Here is a 25,696-nt window from a genome sequence, read left to right as displayed (position 1 = left end):
GAATATATTTGTAAGATATAACCAGTGCAATAGTCTGAAGACAATCTGCTATTCTGTAGAGGATATTTAAAACAAAAATAATTTATATATGTCTTCCATTCTGGCAGCTGTGACAATGCTAACCTGCCAAGAGCTTTTATCAAGTATGTTATAACAACTAGTAATAAGTGTAAATAATAAATGCCAAAGATCTTATGGGAAGCAGTAGCAATAGTAAACAATTTTTGGTATTTGCTGATAGGAATCTGCAGGACTTGGAATTCCCTGGCTTCTCAGTAGATGTTTGGCCTGACAATAAACAACAGTTTAATACTTTATCTAATCCCCGTCAGGAGGTGAATTCAGCAGCGAGCTTTTGCAGATGTTCACATCCAATAATCTATCCATAATTGATGAAACAGGGAGGTCAGATGTAATGGTTGCTACTATTCTAGCAACATATAAATGGTTATTGACAAAACAAGCCAGAATGGCACTGAGTAGTGAGCAGTGACAATCCTGAAAGCAGTGCAAAGACAGAAGGATGGATGAGGATTATAGGACAGAATTCTTCAGTAAGATGTGTTGCATAAAAACCACATAAGCATACAGAGGGCATTTTTGGACGAGAAAAATCTTCAAGGATGGAAAAAAAATAACAATGAGCTAAATGTAAGGTGACTGGAGATTTGAGTAAGTAGAAATGCATGCTTTTGATCAGCAATAATGTGTTCCAGATATCTGGAATGCCTTATTGGATTAATATGATATTGTACGCCTTGTAGCAAGGATGATGTTCTTTCACATAAACTGCATGTGGAATGATAAGAAATATCAGTGTGAACTGTTACATTAGTAAAAAACTATTTTACTTTTTTTATTTATATGTGATCTTCCAGTCTATAACATACTTCGATAGTCAAAGATTTAAATACTATAGGTATCGCCAATTTTATTTTATATAAGTGGCTAAAAGAAACTCATACTATAGATACAACTGACTGAATGGGCTGTTTATAAATAGGGAAAAAAGAATTCCTATTCCTCAACCACTTTGTGCAGCCTGAATCCATTATGAGAAATGCATGTAAATATAAATATAATTCTATTGGTTAATGTATTCTCTACATATTCACATATAAATGTATAATGAGATGCTGTGCATCTACATATGTTGACGATATTTCTTCAGTACTGCTATCTGGTTTCATAGTACAGTAAACTAAATTACTGTGTTTCAATTTGTAATAATAAAAGCTTTTGTTATTATAAATACTGATTATTCAATTAATTTCACAGTTCATCACCAATTTCTGATTGGATATACAATTAATTATGTAAGTATATTAATTAATCTGTTAATTGATTATAATTATATATTAATTTATTTGTAACTAATTAATTGTTGGAAAGACAACATATAAATTCTGAAAATATGTCATCAAATATTAATTGCTGGACTTCTATCATGAAATTCAAGCAGTATGAACATGTTTGTGATCAGAACAAAAACTTAAGAATTTTACTGGATTTTGATGTAAGTATCTATATTGTCTTTTATTTATCAGGTGTTAAAAGATGCAATTTAAAAGTGCATGTGATAATATAAGCACAACCGTAAATTGAATACAGCTTGTGTTAAATTATACATGACCACACTGTGTTCTGCATGGCTATGTCAGAAAAAAAATGCAAATATAAGAAACACATTTGAGGCCACATGCCTCAAGGGAATAAATGAATATAAGCAGTTTAATACATAGCATAATCCTATATGTATCTACTTAAAAGTATGTTCTAATGAGTTTAATTGGACAGTCACAATAAATTGAGCATAGACATGCATATCTTAAACACTTCAATATCCTCTTAAGTCCCTTATAATACAGTGGACCTGTCTAAGTACTCATCCATAGCTACTGCTTTTATTTGTACTAGTTTGTTAGAACATGTGAATTTCTAAGCACATTTCTTGCTCTAAGTCATAGAGTTTTCTGAACTCACAATTTTGTGATTGTCATGAAGGCATAAAATGAAAGGCAGAGAAAATATAATAGAAGTGGCGTGAAAGGACAAGATTAGCTGCTTAGTACCAAGTGTTTAATAAGTGTATATGCTATTTCTTCACATCAATTTCAAAAGTTGTTCATAAGGGTTATATAAAATATCTAAATATACCAAATTAGAATATAATCAGTAAACAAACACAATGCAATACATGATTATACAAAGCCGGGAAAAAGTGTATTTTTAAAGGCTAAAATAAAAAGGAGTTGCTTATTTTTTTAAAAATTAATAAGAACCTGATTGGATCTCACCTAATAGAATTCCACCATATGAGAATCAGTACTGACAAGGCATTGCTCTTTGCAGGATAGTCTTTGAACAAAAGCTCATAAGAAAATTTTAAGTGCTTTGGCAGCATCAAATTTTGGACTTTCACATTCTGCCTAATTGAAATTTCTGAGCCATTTTCACTATCATGTTATGTAGAACACTCTACAACAGGGGTGTCAAGCTCATGGAGCCACCCTGTAAACAGCGGATAGGCCCATGGTGCCAGCGAAAACAGAGCTCGGGACCCCATTTTCTCTGGCCACCACAGGCACCCTGACATGAATGACATTGAGTGGGCCACTCCTACCCTGGTCACACCCACTCTATCCCCTTGAGGTCAAACACAACCCTGATGCTGTCCTCAATTAAATCGAGTTTGACACCCCTTCTCTACAACAAATCATACCTAAACTAAAGCTTAAAGTTTATTAAAATCTCCAGTTAGTCTTTTGTACGAAAAATAACCAACTTCTTCCAACATCTTAGAAACAATGAGGTATCTCAAATGTTCATAAAATCCATTATTTACCAAAATCAATTAACTGGAATTCTCACATAAGAAATCCCTTATCTTTGCTATATATTTTATCAACCAAAAGTTAAACTCATTTGCATTAAAATAAGAATAAACATATGATTTAATGTTAGCACCTTAAGGGAAAAATCAATTCCATAATAAGTGCTTCACTTAATAAATAAAAATGGCTGTATTTGATATTTTATGAGCTGTATCATAAACTCAAGGGACTATGTAGAACATGTTCTTTCTCTACTGTTTGCATTATGGGAAGAAAGTAAAAAAATGAAATAACAAAAAGAGTCAAAAATATCCAGAGGCAATGGTTATCTGAAAAATCTGCTCCCATTAGATTCCCCCAGATGGAGGCTACTTGAGGTGGGTCACAGAACAAAGGGAAAATGATGATGAAAATTCAAAGCAAAGCAGAAAAATAACTGCTGAGCTCCCCAAGTGTCTCTCTGAATAGTCCCATGCTGTGTGGCAAAACCCTTTGGCAAGCTACAGAAGCTAGTGATGAAATACACATTATCATGTGGCAAACAGGCTCGTAGCTGTATTGTATGTAAGTTACAAGTAATGATAACTAGTAGTCTCCTGGGAGCAGAAGGCAATGACTTCGACTCTAAGCATCTGAGCTCCCCTTAGATAAAGGGACAATTAAATTGAGAACAGACAGATACATTTTAGCAATCCCTTCTAATTTGACAGTAAAGCTTATTTGCCTTTAACTGTGATAAAAACAATTGAAATTTAACATAGTATGCATTGGTCACTACTGATGATTAGGTATAAACTTAAAACTTGATTTAAATCTACTTGGATTAATGTTCATGATTAGGGATTTGTGCTTAGTAAAGTAATAAATTTGATTTTCACAACGATAGTGAAGTGTTCTATTCTAAAGATAGTATATCCACAAGGGTCCTATTAAATTGTTTAAATAAAAAGGAACCAGTAGAGAATAAGCCAAGAATGCATGATGCTTCTTGCTTGTTCAATATATTTATGAACACATGTATAAGAAATGCTTATGATGACATTAGAGGTGTGTTAATTGAGATGTGAATACACATATGCTTTGTCTATACAGCATTTGATAATGCTATATCGTTGGCTGGGTACATGAATGATTTGTCAAAAATGTTAGACAGAATAAATTATGCAGCAAAGAGTTGCGTTTGAAAAGAAGAATGATATGGATTATTGCAAATCATACATAGGCAAAAAGAAAAACACAAGAAAGTAAATTGTTTAATACGTTGGTAAAACATTTTCTAAACTTGGAGAAATGGAGAAATTCTAAGACTAGGCAAATCTTAGTAGAAAGTGGGTAGTATGTGATCTGTTTCAAGGAATGAATGTTTGTCGAAGAAATATAAAGAATTTGGTTGAGAGAAGTTTATTATAAGGTAGTGACAACTGGCTATGTCAGGAGAAACATAAAAGTTGAATACAGTGAAAAGACCATATGTAGAAAATATGCCTATAGTAAGAGAAAAAGAGATGGATGAAGAATGAGTGGGTGATTAACAAATATGGATAGAATTCAAAAGTGAGTGACCTATATGAAAGAAATATGTTGAGGTCCTATGAAGAAATGAAATGAACGAAGACAGAATTACAAAATAAATGTAGGAAAGAAGAGGAAGGAGGAAAGTATGGCTGGATGGAGTTAATCATACCCTCGAAAAGAGGGAGAAGTTTAAATTACAAAAGAGAATTTTGAATTAATGTATGGACTTGATGAAAGCAAGGATGGCTTACAAGGAAAATAGAGTATGAAGAAGAATGGTACTGATGTAAACTTAGATTAGATAGATTTCTTTTTCTTTCTATTATGTCCCACTTCCAGGTATTTTAGGTAACTACTATACTTTTTTCCTGCACTTTTCCTCCAAAGGGAACAGCACAATAGATATGTAGGTATGAATATACAATGATTAAAACTTAATTCGGGAAATCCTTCTAGTTTAAGTTCTTTTTTTATAATTCTTATTACATTATAGTAAATAACATTTTCCCTGAAATTGCCCAAACTATATCTTTTTAACCAAAGATATGAATTCAGAGTTCAGTAGTGCATAATAATTTGTTACATAATCGAGAACAAATATAAACGCATATGGAAGCATTTACAAACTAAGCAAAGTGCATGATGTAGGAAACATTGCATTAACTGATAAGGATTTACCATGGAGTCACTCTGATCAGCTAAGTTACACAAAGTACACAACAGAGAGTTTAGGTGAGAACTGTGTCAGCATCTTCATAATAGAAATTATATACTGCCATCTGGCATAATGCAGTGATTAAGAATTTAAATTGTGAACCAAGAAGTCCAAGGTGAAAACCTTGCCACAACCTTGTCTCCCTTATATGGAAATTGGTAAAATAGTCATGTCATACATCAATCATACATTTAGATACGAAAAGAAACTATTATAAGAAAACTTCTGTTTTCTTCTGGAGTTCTTCTGTGCCTTATAAGTAAAACACCAACACAGTAAAATGAAGCATTAAACGAAGATCTCAAGTTACAAATCTAAAAGATGCAAGAGAGAAAAGAAAGTAGAAGGAAAACTCATAATGTAGAGACCTTATCATTGCATATACCTTGAGGCGCTGCAGAAATACTATGTAAATAATTTCAGATACATTTCTAAAGCACCCCTTTCAATCTGGTGTCCCTCAGATATATTGGGTTTATAACAGTGGTGAAATTCATTTTTTTTACTACTGGTTCTGCAGGTGTGGCTTGGAGGGCATGGCAGGGGAAGGATACTGTAGAATCCACATTCCCACCCTACTCCAGGGATAAGATACTGCAAAATCCCCATTTCCTCCCCACTCATGGGGGAAGGATATTGCAAAATCTCTATTTCCACTCGACTCTGGGGCCAGCCAGAGGTGGTAGTTGCTGGTTCTCCAAACTACTCAAAATTTCTGCTACCGGTTCTCCAGAACCTGACAGAACCTGCTGAATTACACCCCTGGTTTATAACTTACCACACTTTCTGACTTGACTGCTTTAGGAATTGTTTTCCTTCTTGTATTCCTTTACTGGCAAGTGCGTTCTAATTGCTATTGCTTTTCTCCCCCAAATGCAGCAGCTTCAGGTAAAACAGATAATCTCTTTTTCCTCCCCATATGATTCCTATTAGTTACACTTGTTTTTCAGTATCTTCAACTCTAATATCTGCATTCCAACCCAGTTCTCTTTTGTTCTTATCCACCTGAGCTATAGAGGATAGCATGACAAAATATTTTCTTATATCAATGTTTCCTACCTTGGCATGCCAGGGATGTTTCATGCTCATTTGACATTCATTGCTTCCTCTTTTCTAATTTTATTTGTTCAAGCTGAGCTAGAGTTACCTTTTATGCTACCATATCTCGCCTTTTTCCTTCTCATGATGCTGTCTTTCCTCAGCATGAAAAAGTTGTTCTTTCTCAATTTATCATGTCACTTTCTTTTTTAAAAAGACTTCACTTCTACAAAGGCTTTCCCAATTTTTCCTAGCATCATTATTTGCCCTTCTTTTATTACTTTCTCAATCTTTTTAAGCCTTGTGCTATTACAGTGGTTAAATGCAGCACTGCAGGCTACTGCAGTGGTGGCGCAGTGGTTAAATGCAGCACTGCAGGCTACTGCTAGATCAGCAGGTCAGCGGTTCAAATCTCACCGGCTCAGGGTTGACTCAGCCTTCCATCCTTCCGAGGTGGGTAAAATGAGGATCCAGATTGTTGGGGGCAATATGCTGACTCTCTGTAAACCGCTTAGAGAGGCCTGAAAGGCCTATGAAGCGGTATATAAGTCTACTGCTATTGCTATTGCTATTAATTATCTTAATTTCTCTATCATCTAACTTTCTTCATCTCATGTTATAAAAAGCATTCAAGACAATGCTGCTACTATTTAATAATAAAGACAACAAGAATAATACCAGTGTTACAGAGAAATCAAAGATTGATCTGCATGTAATATATTACCTAAGAGTTTAACCCTTCAAAGGTGGTTAGAGTCAAATAAGACCTGATTTTAGGCATAGAATTTGTGTTTAAAGTTAGTTTAAATAGCAATGAAGGGGCTAACTGAGGGTCAGAAGTATAATATGGGAGATAGGACATCTACTTTGCTCCCACTTATCTGGATTGCAATATTTTTATTTATCTGTAAGGAATTTAATCATTTATAGCAAGTTGTTCCTTTTCTGAAAGGAAATAACAGCACAGAAGAGGCTGTTAAATATTTTTTCCTCGGTTGCAGTTCAGATTCAGATCTCACTTCAACAACTGATGTTATGAAGGCAAATTCAAAGTATACATACACATATATACACGTGTGTGTGCATGTATGTATGTATGTATTTATATGAACAGACAGACATCACAATCTCCGGAACTTAAAATATATTATCCACTTAGATTTTGTTAGCTTCTGCTAACATCATCAGAGTATAAAAACTAACATTGAAGAGATATTTGCCTTTACATATAATTGATCAATTTGGCCATTGTGCACGTGATAGGCCTATCCACCCACCTCCCACCTGTAATTAGCTCTGTTGTATTATATAATTACTTCAATAAGAGAATAATTATGGAAACTATTGAAATAGAGAAACACCCCCACAACATGAATAAACATGACGATACCTCCTGCCTACCAGACATCTGGAAACCAGACCTAGTCAACAAACGAGCCCCACCCACCACCTAGGCCGTTAAAACACAAAAAAACAACGGACACACAGCCAGCACCAATCAGCACCAATCTACCAATCATGATACAACTACACAGCCAATCAATCCACTTACTGAAACAAAGCCAGCACTCCACACCCACACACACCAAGATATATAGAAAGACGGCAGCTCCGACCCTGTATAAGATTGAGATTGTCTTGGCAACGTTTCGGCAAGATCTCACTCGCCATCCTCAGGCTGGTGTTTTTGGCTTAAAGCATGGCTGGAGCTGCCGTCTTTCTATATATATGGTTCATGATTCCAGGAAAAGAAGAAGCTTACTTCATGGTAAAAAAGCAAACCTGCAAACGTATGCGCTGCATATCAGATATAGAAATGAAACAGGTTAATAAAGTCTAGCTAGGGGGCAAAACTACTATTATCACATAATTCTTCAAGAAAACTTCATATTACATTCTATTGCAAACCAAGACCAAAATGTTGAAACCAGTATGGACTCCACTAAGATGGTGAAAGGGAAGTAGATAGCGAACAGCTTTATACAATGCAAAACATAGATAGATAGATAGATAGATAGATAGATAGATAGATAGATAGATAGATAGATAGATAGATGATAGAGAGAAAGAGAGAGATAGAGAAATATTAAAGTTAGGAATACTGTTTCTATAAGTGATAACAGCATGGGAGAAAAACCCCAATAAGTTTTCATTTAGGAAATGTCATGGTGTGAAGACAGTCTAACTTGCTTAATTCTACCTACAGTTAAGATCCTGTAATGTTTCATTCTATGTCATGGAAAGCAATTTTTTGACCTGGACAGGTTACAATCAGAAGAGAAAGAAAACTGAACAAAAAAAAAGAAAGGAAGTCACGAAAAGCCTGATAATATCAGTCTAAACAGCAGAAAGCACACTAGGTAGAAACACGCAAAACAATATTTCACAGAAGATAAAGAGAAAAAAATGCAGAAAGCTACTAGTATTTCTACATCTGTTTCCCCAAATGGTCAGTCAGTTTATATGGACAGAAAGGTGATGTATACAGTGATGAAGTCCAACAAGGGAAACACCAAAAAAGTGTTACAACGATTGAGAATTTTCAACGAAATGGACTGTTTGGTGTTGAAGGGAAATAACACACAAAAACCAAGAGTTAACGAGGAAACAATATTCATCAAGGCAGCCTGGCAGAAAGTGGAATTCTGAATAGGAATATTTCATATTGCAACACATGTTTCAGATCTCAATTTAATTGCTATAAGCAACTTAATGTTACAACCATAAAAGAGAGTATGTATCATTTAGACTTACTAATAGAGCTTTCTGTAATTCTCCGGCTGAAAAGTATGCTATGCCTAAACAGAAAGCCGTTTCTCCTTCCATCTTCATATTCTCTGCTAAATAGAAATAAATATTATTTTATAATTAGGCTTAAAAACAAATTAAATGGCACTGAATTTTTTGTGTGAATATTTTGTTTTCAGCTCATTTTAACAAATGTTGTTATCTCTATGAAAAAATGCTGTATAAAATATTTTGTCAAGTGTTTCATTTTGCTGTGGTGGGTGCAGGGAAATAAATACTTTTTTACTTTTTTACTTTTACCTTTATTTGTATGCCGCCCTTTTCCCTAAGGGGACTCAGGGCGGCTCACAATTCAAAAAGGGAGGGGGGAAAAGACAAACAATAGACAATACAGCATGTTAAAAAAGAAAACACAACAATCGCACAATTCGAGTGGGGCTACAATCTTAACCCCAGGCCAGCCGGGACAGCCAGATCTTTACAGTGGCGCGAAAGGACTGGAGGGTGGTGAGGGTCCGAATCTCCACGGGGAGTTCGTTCCAAAGGGACGGAGCAGCCACCGAGAAGGCTCTCCTCCGGGTAGTTGCCAGTTTGCACTGGCTAGAAGATGGAATTCGGAGGAGGCCTAATCGATGCGATCGAATCGGTCTAGTGGAGGTAATTGGCAGTAGGCGGTCTCTCAAATATACTACAAAAGAAAAACATCTCTTATTTGTTAGGCATTGGCAAGCAGTGTGCTAGGAAACCAGAAAAATAAGTCTCACATGTTCACCAGGAGATTCCATAACAATCTCCTTCTATTTACGTCTGTGCCAGGAATGTCCAGAGGGGTGTATATCAAAATTTGCACTGCAACTCAAGAGTTTTTTGTGTATATGTATACCATTAATGCATCCATGAATGGGTAGGGCTTGGATAATAATTGTATCAAAGTTCTAACTATTCCAAAATGTTAACATAGAATTGCTATACACCGTAGACATAAAAAATACTCAGAGAATTTACTTAATATTGTAAGGGTTTTTCTTTACTGCTGAGTTCTCTGTTTGTCCTCCTATCTTTAAGCTGTATTGATATAACTGATTATCAGTCATGTATTATTTATTATATGGTAGATAAGACTTATCTATAGCACTAATTAAATGGAAATCATGGTATAATTCTCCACACTCCTAATTAAATTTGATTTATTAAATTTATATTTTGCCCGATTCCCAGTTACAGATGATTAAAAACAAGTGGAAATAAGAAAACAACATAAAAACAATAAAAATGGCAAAGATACCAAACCCAGATGGGAACAAGAAAACGAAGATATAGGGGCTTCAATCACACTCATGAAAAGCCAGGTCTTTGGGATCTTTTGAGGCACCAGTAGGATGGGGGCCATTTGAATCTCATTCCAGAGAACAAGTACTGCTACACAGAAGGCCTGTTTCCAAGATCGCAATAGATAGCAGTATTTAATTGAAGGCACCTGGAGAACACCAATCCTGCCAGGTTGGATTGGCCAGGAAGATATTATGAGAGACATATGGTCCCTCAAGTAACTAGGCTCTATGTCATATATTCTCTTGATGTATTCCCACATATATTACAATCAAAAAATATCAAAGAGCACTACAAAAAATAGGTTCCATATGACTCAATGTCTAGAATTAAAACTACAGTAACTGCTTTATTATTAAAATCATTTATTTAAGAAGTATTGGCATAATAGTGATTCTCTATCAAGTAAACATTTATCCATGAACATGTACTTGAGCCATATACCTTAAGATTTCTTTACCTAATTTTAATGCATAAGTAGTGTCACTCAAGAAATCAGTGAAGAACACAATCCAAAATGTTGCCAGAGGCCTTATTTCTGACTATGGACTCATTTTTTAAAGTAATAGTCCTGGATGACTCCCTTTTTTAGGCTTAAAAGCTTTCTTGAAATGAATTGATTCCTACTTGTCAACAAGTAGGTACTTCAGTTTTACAAGATTTAGAAATAGCATTTGTTTTGAATTTCATTGAAAATAGTCATCAAGCCCGTGGCGTTTTTTTCTTCTATTTTTTTTTTTTACTTTATTTTTTGGAAAAATCCAGTCTTGCATATGAAAGAAAGACAATGCAGGAGTGTTATTTCTTTCTCACCTTCTTCTGCCATTTTTAAAGCTTTTGTTAGAGTTCTGATGGCTTCTTGATGTTCTTTATTTGCTAGCATTTTTTCTGCCAGTAATGTGTAAATTCTCCAGAGATGCTCACAGGCTAGTGAATTTAAATTCCGGCCCGTAGCATCTTTCCATGTCCGTCCCACTGTCAGGTTATAGAATGCTTCATAATGTTCTACAGCTTTCAGGAAGTTACCTGAGGAATACAAAACAACTCATAATCAAGTATCCTTGGTAGAATGTTATGCATTGATTAAACAATCATAATGATAATGAAGCTATAAAACCCCTCCCCCAAAAGCAACTAAGCATATTTTTTCCAAAATGTCCATAGACACTTAAAGGCAAATTGTAGAAAGTAGTATTTTATGTAGGAAAATTATGAAAAATATTTTCAGAAATGTCATAGTAGACTTGGCTTCTATGATTCATTTATTTTAATTTAAGAAAATGATTTAAGTAGTTTAAGTAAGCTATAACATTAATTCAGATACCTTCATCAATATATAAACCAAGAACACCTGCAGATCACCACAAACGTATTGAAATATTTTTAAAGAACACTCTGATACTTCTATTATACAATAAATTGCTATATACATGGAGCTTTAGGATGGAAAATCTGAACAGAGAATCAAAACATATTCTGTCTACACATTTTTAAATCATCTTGTCTACACATTGTTAAATCATCAGCACTATTATTTGTTTTGTTTTTATTAAGTTTGTTAAATTCATATTCTTGCATTTTTAAATAACTTTATCATTAAGTATGTATAATATTGCACTTCCATATTCATACAAAACTTTAATCATGAATGTAACACAGCCAGAATTGGAAGACATGGCTTATTCCTTTCTATAGTTCCATGATACAAAATCTAGTAAGGAGGACAAATGAACTTAGATTAAAGGGCAATATAGAACATGGGATACCTGTCCTTTCACCTCACCTTATACAGGGATCCCCAACCCAGGTTTTAGACCGGGCCATGAACCAGCACCAATCTGTGGAAGCAGCAGGAGAGCACATTTGGGGGGGATTAGGTTGAGCGCACAAACCCATCCTTTCCACCTGCCACTTTCGCACTCTGCCACTGGTCTGTGTAGCCAAAAAGCTTGGGGACTGCTGATCTAATAGTTAATAGTGTTTGAGATTTAACATTATCCAGCCTTGTCAAGTCTAGTTTCTTTGAGAGAAGCAAGTTACTACAAACAATATAATTCCTAAAATATGTCTTCAAAAGAAGAATGCTAAATGGATCAGGTCTAAGAATTTAATTTATCAGACTGACAAAAATCCCAAGCAAGCTGCTCTTTAAAATAAAGTCATAAATAGTTTTTTGGGTAAGGAAATTTGTCCAGTAGTTTAAATAAATTATTGTATAAGAAATGCATAAGAAAAATCTATGTTGTAAAAGAAATATGAGTGTACATAATGATCCAAAACAGTGATTTTTGATAAATTACTATATTCATATAGTCATGAATCTGGAGGTGCTAAATAAAGTGATTCTATCGCCTCTTGATCAGATATTTTATCTTAGGGGATTAAAAGGGATAATAAAATTTTAAACTTGAACCAGCCATTTACCTTGGTTAAATATCCTAACCAGAAGACCTAATAGAGAACATAAATCATTAAAGTATAGTGACATACTAGTATAACTCTTTATATTATAGTACACTGTAATCTTTAATAAAGTGTCTTTCATTTGATCAATCTAATTGACAAAATAAACACCCAGTATTTAAAATGTAGAAGTGCAGAAATTCTACTGTAAGAAATTGGACAACATTATCCATAATATCATATGCCAATAACAGAGGTACTATATCCTCAGATAAAAGGTGTTTTAGTTGATTTGGAAGAATAAATGGATATGCATAATCAACTGTTTTGTGTGTATTTATAATACAATTCTTCCTTACATTTATCCCTCTACAAAACTGTTCCCAAACACTCTATTTTTATTAAATAAAAACTATCAGGCAAATATTAATGAAAAAGAGATGCACAAAATATCTATAATTTTGTACTATTTTTGAATAAAGAGATTGACTAGATATTAACACAAATGGGTTTTAACATGAAGCTGCCATAAAAGCAGGGACATAAATGTAATTCTCCTAGATGCTATTTTGATGCACATTTTTGATTCCATGAATATTTTATGAAATGGTCCAAACTAAAGCCATATAACATTCCTGCATTACTGATGCTTGCACCCGTAAGCTACAAACATTAGAGGCATGATTGAATGCATTAAAATGAACTCATTCAGCAGCACATTGATTACTTGAAGGCGGGTGTAGCAAAGGAAGGGTTGCTGCACTTAAGAAAACAGTGCACAAATTTATAATATAGAAAAATAAAGATACTAAATTGGAAAAAGGGGCATTCAGTAAGAAAATTATTGTGATCTTTCATTGGCCCATGTGTATCAATATAATATCAATTAGGTAGACTATTAGGTTTTAAAGGTTATTCTGGAAATTAAAATTCTGGAATCTCAAATTATTCTGCTGACCAGTTCAGTCCTATGTTTAGCAATAGCATAAATAGCTATTTTCTTTTTTTTACCAGCCTTAATACAAATATTAGTTATATATAACCTTAATGATAATTTAAAGATATAGGATGTTTGTTCCGTAATGTTTGTCTTATAATATTGTAATAGAAATCACATTGTATTATATATCGTTACATGATACTATTTTAAAAAGCTAAATGTAAGAGTGATTGGAAAATATTTTAAATGTTTGAGAAACGTTAATAGTAAAATTTCCATTAAATAAGTAAGAAAAAAATGCTAATTTTTTGGCCCAGATTGTATACTGTAATACTGAAGTTTTAGCTATTATTGTTATTCCTATTGTTATTATTACTGGTTAAAGAGTATATTGACCATCTCCCTTAATAATGATCACCTACATATTTAAAATATTTGTAATTTTTTTAAAAGTAAACATTTTAAAGGTACTTTTAAAAATAAAATATACATATTAGAAGTTACCAACTTTATGATTAATTTAAATAAAAGAAAAGAAAACCAACCAGAAAACTACTAAACCCAGAGGAAAAAAAATCACACTTGGAACAATGAACAACTGAATAAAACTCATCTAATGGAACAATATCAGAATACAGCTTTAGAAAATTTATTAAAATTGATATGCATATGGTAAGACATGCAAGTTGGGGCAAGTGCAAAGACTTCTATGTAGTGCCTGCCAGTGCAATTCTTTTCACATACAAGCAATCAAACAGCAAGCAAGCAAACAAGCAAGCAAGCACAACTCTTCTAGTAGGTTGTCAAAACTAAAACACAGGTATGCCTCCAGCTACATTTAGTTGAGTCTATAAATGCTCCCGCTTTTGAGGTGGGGGGGGGGATACTCAGTGGAAGCATTTCAACTGGTGATATTTTGGCTAAAACTGTTTGGAAACATTTTTATTTGTGAACATCAAGAAAAGAACCTACCAAATACTATAACTAGGAAGAAATGTATTAAATATATTATAGGTAATCAAACAGTAAAAATTGCATTAAAATTATGGACAAACTTCATTGAAGTGCTCATTGATATTATTTTTCAAATGTCCAACTTAATAACAAAATAGGTTATGTTTATTTCATGTTAATATATAACAAATTTATAACAATTTATCTGCAATATTAAATGGGAAAATAATGGTAAAATTGAAATAGCAGAGCTACTCAACTCCTATTTTGTTCCATCTTCACCAATAAGAAGGGGCTAGATTGAAACTTGAAACTGATACAAACATGGTCAGAAGTACCTCTTTAGTTTGAATGAGTTTGAATTCTGTGGGACTCTTGCAGAGAACAAAATGCACCTCTTGGGGATCTGATTGCATTTTTATGACTATCTTTGAGGAATGCTGAAGAACTGAGTAAATCTTTTTCAGAAATGGAAAAAAGAAGAAACTCTGGGGAACTACAGATCACTTTATTAGAGACAAATGAAGAATCTAGAGCAGATAATACAATAATTGATCTATAAGCAGAGCAATTGTGGGTTGCCAATTTTTTACTACTGGTTCCGGAGCGCTCATGACGCTTCTGCTCATGCACAAAACCATCCGAGCAGGTGGGTGGAGCCTCCCACCACTCCTACTACCAGTTTGCCCAAACTGGAATCAACCCACCTCTGAAGCAGAGGAGGACTATCTAGATAATTTGGTCTGCTTCATGCAAATAGGATGTTAAATGTTGGTAAATCACACATCATTTGTCAATAAACAAGCTTTTAATAGCAACAATTTGTGTACACACACTAATGAAATGAGGAAAGAAAAAAAGATGTGAGAAGAGAAGCAAAATATTCAGATTTCACTTGTTAATATTTAGATATTAAGACATTTTTGGCTTAGTTGAAATTCAATGTTTTGAAACACTAAAGGCTGCGAGGAAATGCATCTGCTTGGATGTGGCAGATAACCTCAGCATTATATGCCCCCCACATCCCACCTTGAGTACAATCCATAATGATTCGTTACAGTGTGCCAGTAAAAACTGGTCTTCTAAAGTTGTTTGCACTTTTTTCCACACCACATACTGAGAAAGAGAAAAAAAAATGGAAGAGGAAAGAGTTCAAAGATAATCATTTTCATGCTTCTGGAAGGATCAATCTATATGATTGGTGCACTTTTGCAGGTTCTGTTGCTTCTGGTTGATGTGATCAACTAAGCTTACCTAGAAGTAGGCTCCACTAAGCAGAGGCACTTGCTTCCCAGTTAGCAGATTGGGTGGCATTATATGTGCCCAAGAGAGTGTCTTTCTCAAACATGCTTCTTCAAAGGAAGCAAACTTAATGAAGTTTCTACAAAGGACTTCCAACAAACTAAATTTCCCCTTAGATTGATACTTGTGTCATATTGGTATCTGATGGTCAGAATCCCACCTTCTCCCTATTTCAGTGAAGAATTGATTGCGAAGAAAATACAGCTCTTAGGAAGAATCCACAGTTCTGGAAAGAGGCTGTGGTTTAGTCTTGGAAGTGTTTGTGCTTTTGACTCAGTGTTGATTCCTGGTGACTGACTGGACTGGTCCCTCAAGTTTTCTTGGCAAGATTTTGGGAACGGTTTGTCCTTGTCCTTTCTTAGGGCTGATAGAAAGTAGGTGGCTCAAAGTCATTCACAGGACTTTGTGTTGAAGACAGGATTAGAACTCATGGCTCTAGGTTTCATGGTTTCTAGCCTGATGCCTTAAGCACTGCAACATCTTGTTTAAACTAGACTTTTTAAAAATAATTCTTGGCTTGTTGCCTGAAATAAGTTCAAGTGTTCAAACAGGCTAAATAGCTTTCTTTGCTTTTTCCCCTTCTTTCCTTTCCTTTTTTTCTTCCTCCCTTACTCCTCCCTCCCTCTTTCTTTCTTTCCTTCCTTTCTTCTCTCTATTTCTCTTTCTAAAAAGCCTGCTATTAGAATATATGATCTTCAGAATATATGAAGACTTTGCATGCAGTCTGCATCTATTTGTCACAAAGAGCAATAGATGTACACATAGTATAGTATAGATTGACTGGTTGATTACTAGATTTTTATGGCTGTCTTAGAGCACAACTCTACTTGTCTCACAATAAGAATAAAACTACAAATCATAAAACCATAACATCATGAAAACTAAAACCAACAACTAAAAACCCAACATCTTAGTCATCGCCTAGGATGCCCCAATAACCCTCCATAGGCTCTCATTGCTCTGTCTCAGTACCTGGAAAAAGAACCAAGTCCTGATGATTTTCCAGAGGTCGTGAAATATTTTTTTCCTTCACTTTCCAAATATTTAAAATAGAGATATGTAATTTTAAAAAGGAGGAAAATATAAAATGTAAAAGAATAAGTTGATCCTGTTATGGTATCCTGTTCTGACCCCCCTTCTCCATTCAGGAATGAAAGCCAAAACAAACGTACGAAAGAATGTTTTAATCAGTCCAGACTCCGTTGGCTGCAAGCCCAAAATAAACAAAGAGATAATCACTCTTGCACAAGTCCTACAAACCTACGCAGCACTGCAAACAGGCTTCTCACAGCAAACCACTTCTCCAAGTTCGTTTCTCTTAATTCGTGAACCTTGACTTCTGCAAGAAGGGCGTGGCACAAACAGTCTCTTTTATAATCCGGAGAGGATCTTAATGAGCAACAGCTGCTCATAATTACCTCCTGTAATTACTTAGTTGTTTTTTACGCAGAGTAGCCCTTTGCCTGCGTGCATCCCGGAACAACTCACAGGTGGTTTCTGTGTCATTCTCTCTTGTCTCCTCCCCACTGATCCAAGGCTCAGGCGTCACCTGGTGACCAACGTCACCTCTGCACCCTGCTCAGAGTCGGAACCCTGTCCAGGGTCCTCCGCATCCTCCAGGGCCAACTCATAAGACCCCTTGCTGTCGGAGTCTGGTGGCAGCTCCAACGGCTCCTACCGAGCCACAACAGTATCCTATATTAAAAGAGTTCCAGTCATTCTGGAAGAGTTGGTCCATCTCAAATGACTAACAGTATCTGAAATAAACATCAGTTTGTTTGTCATGACTTAGCCAGCAGTTTTCTCACTTGAGGAGAAAACAAAAAAAAGCTCCTGATCAAGAGGCTATGGATAGAAAATTAGTAGCCTTCAAATGATTCCCCCCTCCCAGTCATGCAATCCCTTGCAGAACCTTGGGTTCCAAGGAACATAATTTGAAAAACCCTAGTCCAGACCATTACAGAGCCAGTTTGGTGTAGTGGTTGAGACAACAGGCTAGAAACTGGGATACTGTGAGTTCCAGTCCCATCTTACATACTCTTGGGATAGTCGCTTTCTGTCAGTCCTAGGAAGGAAGCAAACCACTTCTGAAAAACATTGCCAAGAAAATTGCAAGAATTTATCCAGGCAATCTCTGTAAATTGGTCACAATGGAATGGAAGGAAAAAATTACTTAAAGCTTTTAATAAAAATGTTATTTTTTTTAAAAAAAAACACTTTTGTTAAAAGCTTTAAGTAATATCAGCCTTTAAAAAGAACCACGTGTAGTTTTTAGCTTATTCTATGAGGTTTACATGACTGTTGGCTGGCTGATTTTTCTCCTTACTCTCAGCTATTCATTTCTAAAGATGTTGAACACAATACATGTTTATACACACTCTTCAGCATTCACAATATTAAAATCTGGGGCAGTAGGGAAGGGGATTATGGGATTTCAGTATGCTTAGAAAAGAATCTCAGATACTAAAATGGGCAAAAACTTTGTGAATGAGAGAAGAGCAAGAAATCTATATTCTACCCACCATCAACATATAAGTAGTGGTATAAATGAAAGAACAACTGCCTTTTAGGGCTACACAATTGCTTAAAATTTAAAAATATTATTAATAATATTCCACATTTTTTTAAAAAGCAAACCAATGCAATATCTTATCTTCCTTTATATTCCGTTATTATTTAAATGTCTACTGGTAGAATTTTCTTAATTATAAATACCATTGAGAAAGCACAACAGTAAAACCAGTATATAGAGTTCTTATAAAACATAACTATACTTAAAAAAGAAAAATGAAGGATAACAATTTCCATGTCTTAAGTCTTCTATGGCATAATTAGAATGTCAATCAATGGTTAATTCTACATCATGAATTTCTCATCGAGAAAACATCCACATCTCTGTAAATACAGATAGCAACCAAATTTGGACCAGCAACTCAGTTGTAAATTGAACTGGTTGCTAAGCAAAATTCTTTCCTAGATAGCCCTGCAAAGGTCATAAATGTAACAACTGGATGCAAAGTTACTTTTTCATCACTGTCATAACTATGAATTGTTGTTAAACAAAGTAATCACTAAACAAGCGTGCACATGTTTTTATAAACAAATTCTAGAATTTTATTTTTAGTACATCAAACTAGCTAGTTTGAACTAGATGTCTTATGGTACATGTTAACTCTAACTGAATAGATTTCTGGAAATGGTGATCATAATAATTTTTGACTAAATAATAAAACTATACATACCTTGTTCTTCATAAACAAGGCCGATATTAGAGTGTGCTTCAGCTTCTTTCTTCCCACCATCAATTTTAATCAGTTGAGCAGTTTTGTAACATTGTTCATAGAAATAATTCCTTAACCATCTGTCTTCAGTCTTGTTGAAGCAATAGGCTAAGTTCAGTTGATTAGAATAAACCTCTTCATAGTTTTCTTCAATGAAAAGAAAATGATTATATCTTAATAATATTGAACATGCTGGATAACTTTTGTTTTTGTTTAGGTTTTGCCAAATTATAAAATTATAGCTATATAAAGTTATATTTTGTGCTATAACATATTGTACAGTATAAAAGCAGCTTTGTATGCGCACAGATATCTATTAAAACACACACATACACACACACATATGTGCACCTTTTGTGCAGTTCTCTATTTCAGCGTTAATTAACATATCATCATTTCACTTCCTATTGATGTTTTCTTCTCTCACACACTTGTTACAAATGATTATGTGATATGACCAATATTGTTTTTAGTATCCCACTTCACCAACACCTCATTCTGGTTTATTAGTCTACTACAGCATAAATAGGAAGGAGTTAATTCAAAATCTATTAGCTCCCTTTTTTCTCATTTGTTGGATCAGCAGCAATAAAACTACACCCAGTCCCAAAACAGATTTAGGTGTGGCAAGTATGTAACTCAAACCTGATGTTGAAACAAATTCCCGAATTATATATTTAGACATCTATAATGTCATTCTACCTATTTTCAGCTTCTGTTGGTTATGCATTAGTATTCAAAATACAATGACAAGAAATGTGTTATTACCACAATAGAATGTACTGTTTAAACACTTTTTGATGTATCTTCTCACACATTTTTTCTTTTGCATTTATGAAATCTCATGCTTGTCAATCTTCATATGCTCTTCTTCATACTTTTTGCAATTTACTGCAGTTTTTAGTTAATAGAAAAATGGTTCAATCTGAGCTGCTGTTTTTCCTCTACGAAAATAATCTCCATCAACTTGGTTACTTAGAAGTCAAATAGCTATGAACTGAATCTGACATGAAAAACATATAGAAATGGATATTACGGCTATCTCCCTTACTAGCCTATAAAGTTGACAAAAGTTCCAAGAAATTATTGAAACCTTAAGATCTGTCAACAATGCTAAATAGTGGATCAAAGGGTACCATCACAAACCCATTTTAGAAAAAAGAAAACTCACACGTACATATAAAGGCATGGGTTTTAATATTACATAGTGCATTTCATATTATCGTTTCAGTCCTTAACAGTTATTCACATACAGCCGAAAATGCTAACTGTGTTAAGTGATATTATAACTATATTTCCTAGAAATAGATAAAAAGAGGAAAAGATATAAAAGAAGCATTTCTAATTTGAAGAAAGCATTATCTAGAGATTAAAATTATTCTCTCTTTGCTACTGAATAGCAAAGCAATAAACTTCAGTAAAATTATGTAAATAACTTGAGGTAAGTACCCTACAATTCTCAAGAGATGAAAGTGACCTGAGGCTGGTTACTCTTAGTGTCGCAGTCTTGATTGAATGAACTTTAATGTGACCCTATACTATTCTAGTGTCTACCCATTCAGTGAATAAGAATAAGCAATGCACCAAGACAACCATTTCAATGTAATTGTTTTGGACACAAACTGGCCAAGTGGGCTGGAATCACATGAATAAAGCAAAGCAATGTTAAAACATTCTCTTTTAAAATGACTGTATTTTAAAATATAGGAACCTCAGAAATAATTTTGCTTTCACAAAGCATTGGCCATATTACATTCAAAAGTATTTTAGTTTAACTTAAGCAATATATTAGCTGAAATCAATTTCTTCAATAACCCTCTATGCAATTATTTCGAATTTCAACCCCCAATCATTTTACAATTAAATATCTTGAATTAGAACATTACAACAATGATGAGGCAAGTCAGTACCTTGAAGGATTTGGGGAAGGTTGACAGAAGAACAGTTTTATAGTTCTTCAGATATAACTTAAACTACCATGTACCACACAGTAGTACAAAATGAAACTATGTTCAAACTGAAAATATTTGGGTAAACTGGGAAAATATTACCAGGAACTTAATAGCATGTAAGGCCAAGGGTAAGTATACAGCATCACAAATGCTACAAGCTACATTATCCACTGATGGTAGTAAAACAATTTTAAAAATCCAAGAAATTAGATACTAAGTTGTTTGTCTTTTTCTCAAACATCCTTAGGCACCATCTCCGTTGTATCATTACTACACTGAAGGCAGGCCCTACTTACTTTCAATGAAGAATAACCATTGGAAGATGTAAAATTATGTTTGCTGAGGCAGACTTTGCTCCACCACCAATCCACTTTTCAAGAACCAAATGCAACTGAAAAAAGAGGGGTAGCCCAGATAGCCTGCAGGAGCCCCCTCTTATCTGCTTCCTCAATGTTAATTCTGGCCATACTGCAAACATGTTGTGTGGGCAAGAATAACTTTCCTAACTAGAGAGTTTTTCAATATTTTCTGGAAGACAGTACTGAAAATATTCATATTAGAAAATTCCAAGATTTTAATTTAATGTTTTTGAACGAGAGAGAATGATAATCTAGAATTGGGAATTGTGTGTGTGTGTGTGGGGGAATAATGTCCTAATAAAATTTAGGTATCAGCTGCTGTCCCTTTCTAGACTATGGCCTGCTGTTTGGCTAAGTCTTCAATGCCTTCTTGAAAGAAACTCCCTTGATTAAGGCCATATAAGACTATTCTTAAAAAACCCTCACTGGACTTGGAAGATGGTAATAACTTCTGACTTCCTGCTGGCTTCCCCACTGAGTTTCCTTGTGGAAGCTCAGCTGGGAGAGAGCATCAGAAATCCTTCCTTCCTCCCTCCCTCCCTCCTTCTGTCTTGAGAATCCATGAAATAAATATGAATAAATTTGGCCTGCTGGTTGGGATCTAAAATTAAATGCCTGAAACAATGATGAAGTTGCTCTTGAAGAATTCCACCAAAGGATGTCATTTGGAATCAACAGTTGTACTGTCTGATATTCTTCCTGAACTCATTTGCAATAGTTCATCATTGTTACATAAATTGAGGAGAACATTAGGCAAGGGCTGAAAATTGCTTATCCTAATATTTCCATACAGCAGAAATTGGTGGGTTTTTTAGGGAATAGAAACGCAAAACAATGAGGGCAGATTTTGGCCATAGCATCAACATCAGAAGAAATTTTATGTTTACAACATGCATTTTGCCTCAATCTGTTTTGAGAAAGGCAATGTTGAGGCAAAATGCACAACTTGTACATGCGTTTTTTGCTCTTAAAGGTGGGTATTATCATGTTGAGAAATTCTTATGGTAATTAGTGCTTGGTGCATATTCTTGCCTTTCTCTTGATCTTCTCTTTCCTGCTTCATTTTTCCCCATCTCCTCATTCTGTACCTTTCCTTGTCATCCTGAAGACATGGGGCTACATCAGTTTGGTGTTATCTCTTGAATATGATAACACCAAAGATCTCCTTCTTTCACATAGCATATTTATACTGATATTTTATTTTATTTTTACAACAATTGTTGCATAATTGTTCTCATTTCAGAGCAATTTAGAATTTAGAATATCCACTGACTTCTCCATTGAGTTATAGGAATCCGACAGTGACAGTTTAGAGATAGAATGACATGACATCCTGAGGGCTAGGGCAGGACTGGCCTATCTGACCTCTGGCAACCAAAATAGGGGCTGATCTATGCTTAGTTTCAAAGCAGGCAGCAATTGAAAACTGGAAAAGGAGGGGGAAATGTTTTTGACCAGAGAGATCCATTTTCTACTCCATTTGCAGCTATAGCAATTAACTTGATCACTTTCTGCCCAAATACTTCACAGGGTTGTTGATAGGCGAGTGGAGTACAATGCATGTATCTTGAGATGGGCTATAGATGCACTGGCATGTCTTTGTGCCAGAAGAAGGGGCACCTGAAGCAATTAAAATATCCTGGCATTTCTTCATGCACTTTCACGCTTTTTAAAGTCACGTAATGCATCAATTCCTTGCTCTGGATGGGGGAAGGAGTGAGAAATGTAGTATTACTCTTTGTTTGATCCTCTGCCCTTAGTCTGAAATGGTATACAAAAGTTTTCTTAAAAGAATTTGGCCTTAAGCTTTTATATGTTTCATAATTACCTGGTGAAATCATTAGGGAAACTAAAAGCTTGCAAATTGCAAAATCTAGAATCACAGACACTGTGACCAGACGTCCCGATTTTGGCGGGACAGTCACGATTTCGCACAATTTGTCTCGCGTCCCGCCACATTCTTAAAAAGTCCCGATTTTTTTAAAAAAAATATTTTTACCAATGTAAAGAGGCTGCAAGGCCGTGGCAGATAGGAGCCACCAGTGGGTCTTACTGATTTTCTAGGATACATACAAGTTGCCTACTACCTCCTCCATATTCGGGGAGAGACACTCGCTCCCGCGCAGCACGATCACACCGCAGGTTTTCAAAGCCACACTCTTGATTGGCTCGCAAAAGTCACGAGAGACAGATTCCGAAAGAGGACAAAAAGCGCTGTAGCTTTGCCTAAAGAATAGCTGTCTCTGTAGGAACGAGAATGTCACTCATCCCAATCCGTTGAGACAAATATTTAATCTCTCAGTTAGATGCTTTCAGAAAGCAGAAAGCCTAGATATTCAAGGGAAGACTTATCCTACTCGCGATAGCATCGGGATTGTGCACTATAGCTCACAACGTTGCTATGCAGTAGAAAATTGAAAAGATATAATATGGAAAAACTGACGTCATTAAGCTGTAAGTCCTGAACTAATATATTAAGGAGTAAGCCTTACTGAATTGCACATGGTTTTCTTGCCGCCTCGCTTAAAACTATCCGCCAGAAACGAAGCAGTCTTGCAGGCCCCCCAGCGGCCCCTTTGCTCGTGGGGTGCAACAGCCCACACTTTGACTCGCTGTTTCCTTCCAGGTGGCTGGAGAGCCGCTTGTGACAAGGCGCACTGCCTCGAGCTACCTGCAGAGGCGCTTCCCTCCCTCTGCGCCCCGCCTGCCTGCCTGCCTGCTGGCACCGATGCTCAAAGCATCTTCTTCACCAGGCAAGCCCTCCGCAGGGCAAAGGGGTGTGACCGGGCAAGGTGGAGTCAGGGGGGCAGACAAACTCCATGCCCGCCTCTTTCTTCCAGCATCTCCGAGAGTCGCTGGTGGCAAAGAGCTCGGCAGCGTCGCCCGGCTGGAGGGGTGCGGGAGACCAGCCTCCAGGAAACTCGCCTCTCTGGACGGCCCTGTAAGCCCCACACCCCCTCCAGCTCGCTCCGTCCCACCTGCCAGAACTTCTCCCATGTGCAGTAGATCACTGTAGATCTGCCTCTACGGAGCCTTCCTTCCTTCCTTCCTTCCTTCCTTTCTTTCTCTGTCTCCCCCTCCTTCTCATCTTGTTCCTTCCTTTCCTTCCCTCTTTCCTTCTTATTCCTATCACCTTCCTTCTTTCCTTCATTTCTTGCCTCCTTTCCTATCTCCATTCCTCTCTCGATCTCCTTTTCCTCCCTCCCTCCTTCCTTCCTTTCTCAGGAGGGGACGAGTGGGGGGGGCGAAAGGGCGACAGGCTGCAGGTGGCCAGGGACCCCTCCCCTTCAGATACAAGACGAGAGACCATGAGGAGAGCCCAGGACAAGGGGAGGGCAAGAGGTTGGCAGAGCCACGAACGGCGGTGGTTGTCCCAGGCAGGGGTGTGGCGATGGTGGTGTGGGTAAAAGGGAACCAGTGGGGGCTGCAGGGCCAGTGGGGATTGGGCAATGGAGGTGGCCAAACTCCATGCCCGCCAGCAGCACCGAGAGTCACTGGTGGCAAAGAGCTCAGCGGCGTCGCCCAGCTGGAGGGGAGGGCGTGGGGTGTGGGAGACCAGCCTTCAGAAAGCTCTCCTCTCCAGATGGCCCTGTAAGCCCCCACCTCTGGCTCACTCTGTCCCATCTGCCAGAACTTCTCCCATGTGCAGTAGATCTCTGTAGATCTGCCTCTGAGGAACCTACCTTCCTTCCTTCCTTCCTTCCTTCCTTCCTTCCTTTCTCTGTCTCCTCCTCCTTCTCATCTTGTTCCTTCCTTTCCTTCCCTCTTTCCTTCTTATTCCTATCACCTTCCTTCTTTCCTTCATTTCTTGCCTCCTTTCCTATCTCCATCCCTCTCTCGATCTCCTTCTCCTCTCTCCTTCCTTCCTTTCTCAGGAGGGGATCAGTGGGGAGGGGGAAAGGGCGATGGGCTGCAGGTGGCCAGGGACCCCTCCCCTTCAGAAACAAGATGAGATACCATGAGGAGAGCCCAGGACGAGGGGAGGGCAAGAGGTTGGCAGAGCCACGAGTGGTAGTGGTTGTCCCAGGCAAGGGCGTGGTGGAGGTGGTGTGGGTAAAAAGGGAACCGGTGGGGGCTGCGTGGCCAGCAGGAATTGGGCAATGGAGGTAGCCAAACTCCATGCCCGCCTCTTTCTTCCAGCAGCACCGAGAATCGCTGGTGGCAAAGAGCTCAGCGGCGTCGCCCGGCTGGAGGGGAGGGCGTGGGGTGCGGGAGACCAGCCTTCAGAAAGCTCACCTCTCCAGACAGCCCTGAAAGCCCCACACCCCCCCCTCCAGCTCGCTCCGTCCCATCTGCCAGAACTTCTCCCATACAGTATGCACAACT

The 25,696-nt window shown here is 36.6% G+C and overlaps 1 protein-coding gene across 2 annotated transcripts in view; it reads right to left on the bottom strand.

Moving 5' to 3' along the window:
* TTC29 (tetratricopeptide repeat domain 29) overlaps positions 1 to 25,696 on the bottom strand; it is a 103,880-nt gene that overhangs the window by 53,105 nt on the left and 25,079 nt on the right. Inside the window, exons 6-8 of one of the 2 annotated variants that reach the window (XM_087724333.1) lie at positions 19,021 to 19,206; positions 10,993 to 11,205; positions 8,857 to 8,942 (exon numbers count right to left, since the gene is read on the bottom strand). In XM_087724333.1, coding sequence (XP_087580459.1) covers positions 8,857 to 8,942; positions 10,993 to 11,205; positions 19,021 to 19,206 — 485 coding nt within the window. The remainder of the gene's footprint in view (positions 1 to 8,856; positions 8,943 to 10,992; positions 11,206 to 19,020; positions 19,207 to 25,696) is intronic. The other variant, XM_087724334.1, reaches the window with a different exon arrangement.

The sequence above is a fragment of the Thamnophis sirtalis genome, unplaced genomic scaffold (genome assembly GCF_051295495.1).
Source record: "Thamnophis sirtalis isolate CommonGarterSnake01/CBP01778 unplaced genomic scaffold, rThaSir2_p1.2 scaffold_10, whole genome shotgun sequence".
NCBI classification, from domain to species: domain Eukaryota; kingdom Metazoa; phylum Chordata; class Lepidosauria; order Squamata; family Natricidae; genus Thamnophis; species Thamnophis sirtalis.
Note: the sequence above shows the minus strand (reverse complement) of the source record. Positions and strands in the feature narration are given on the sequence as shown.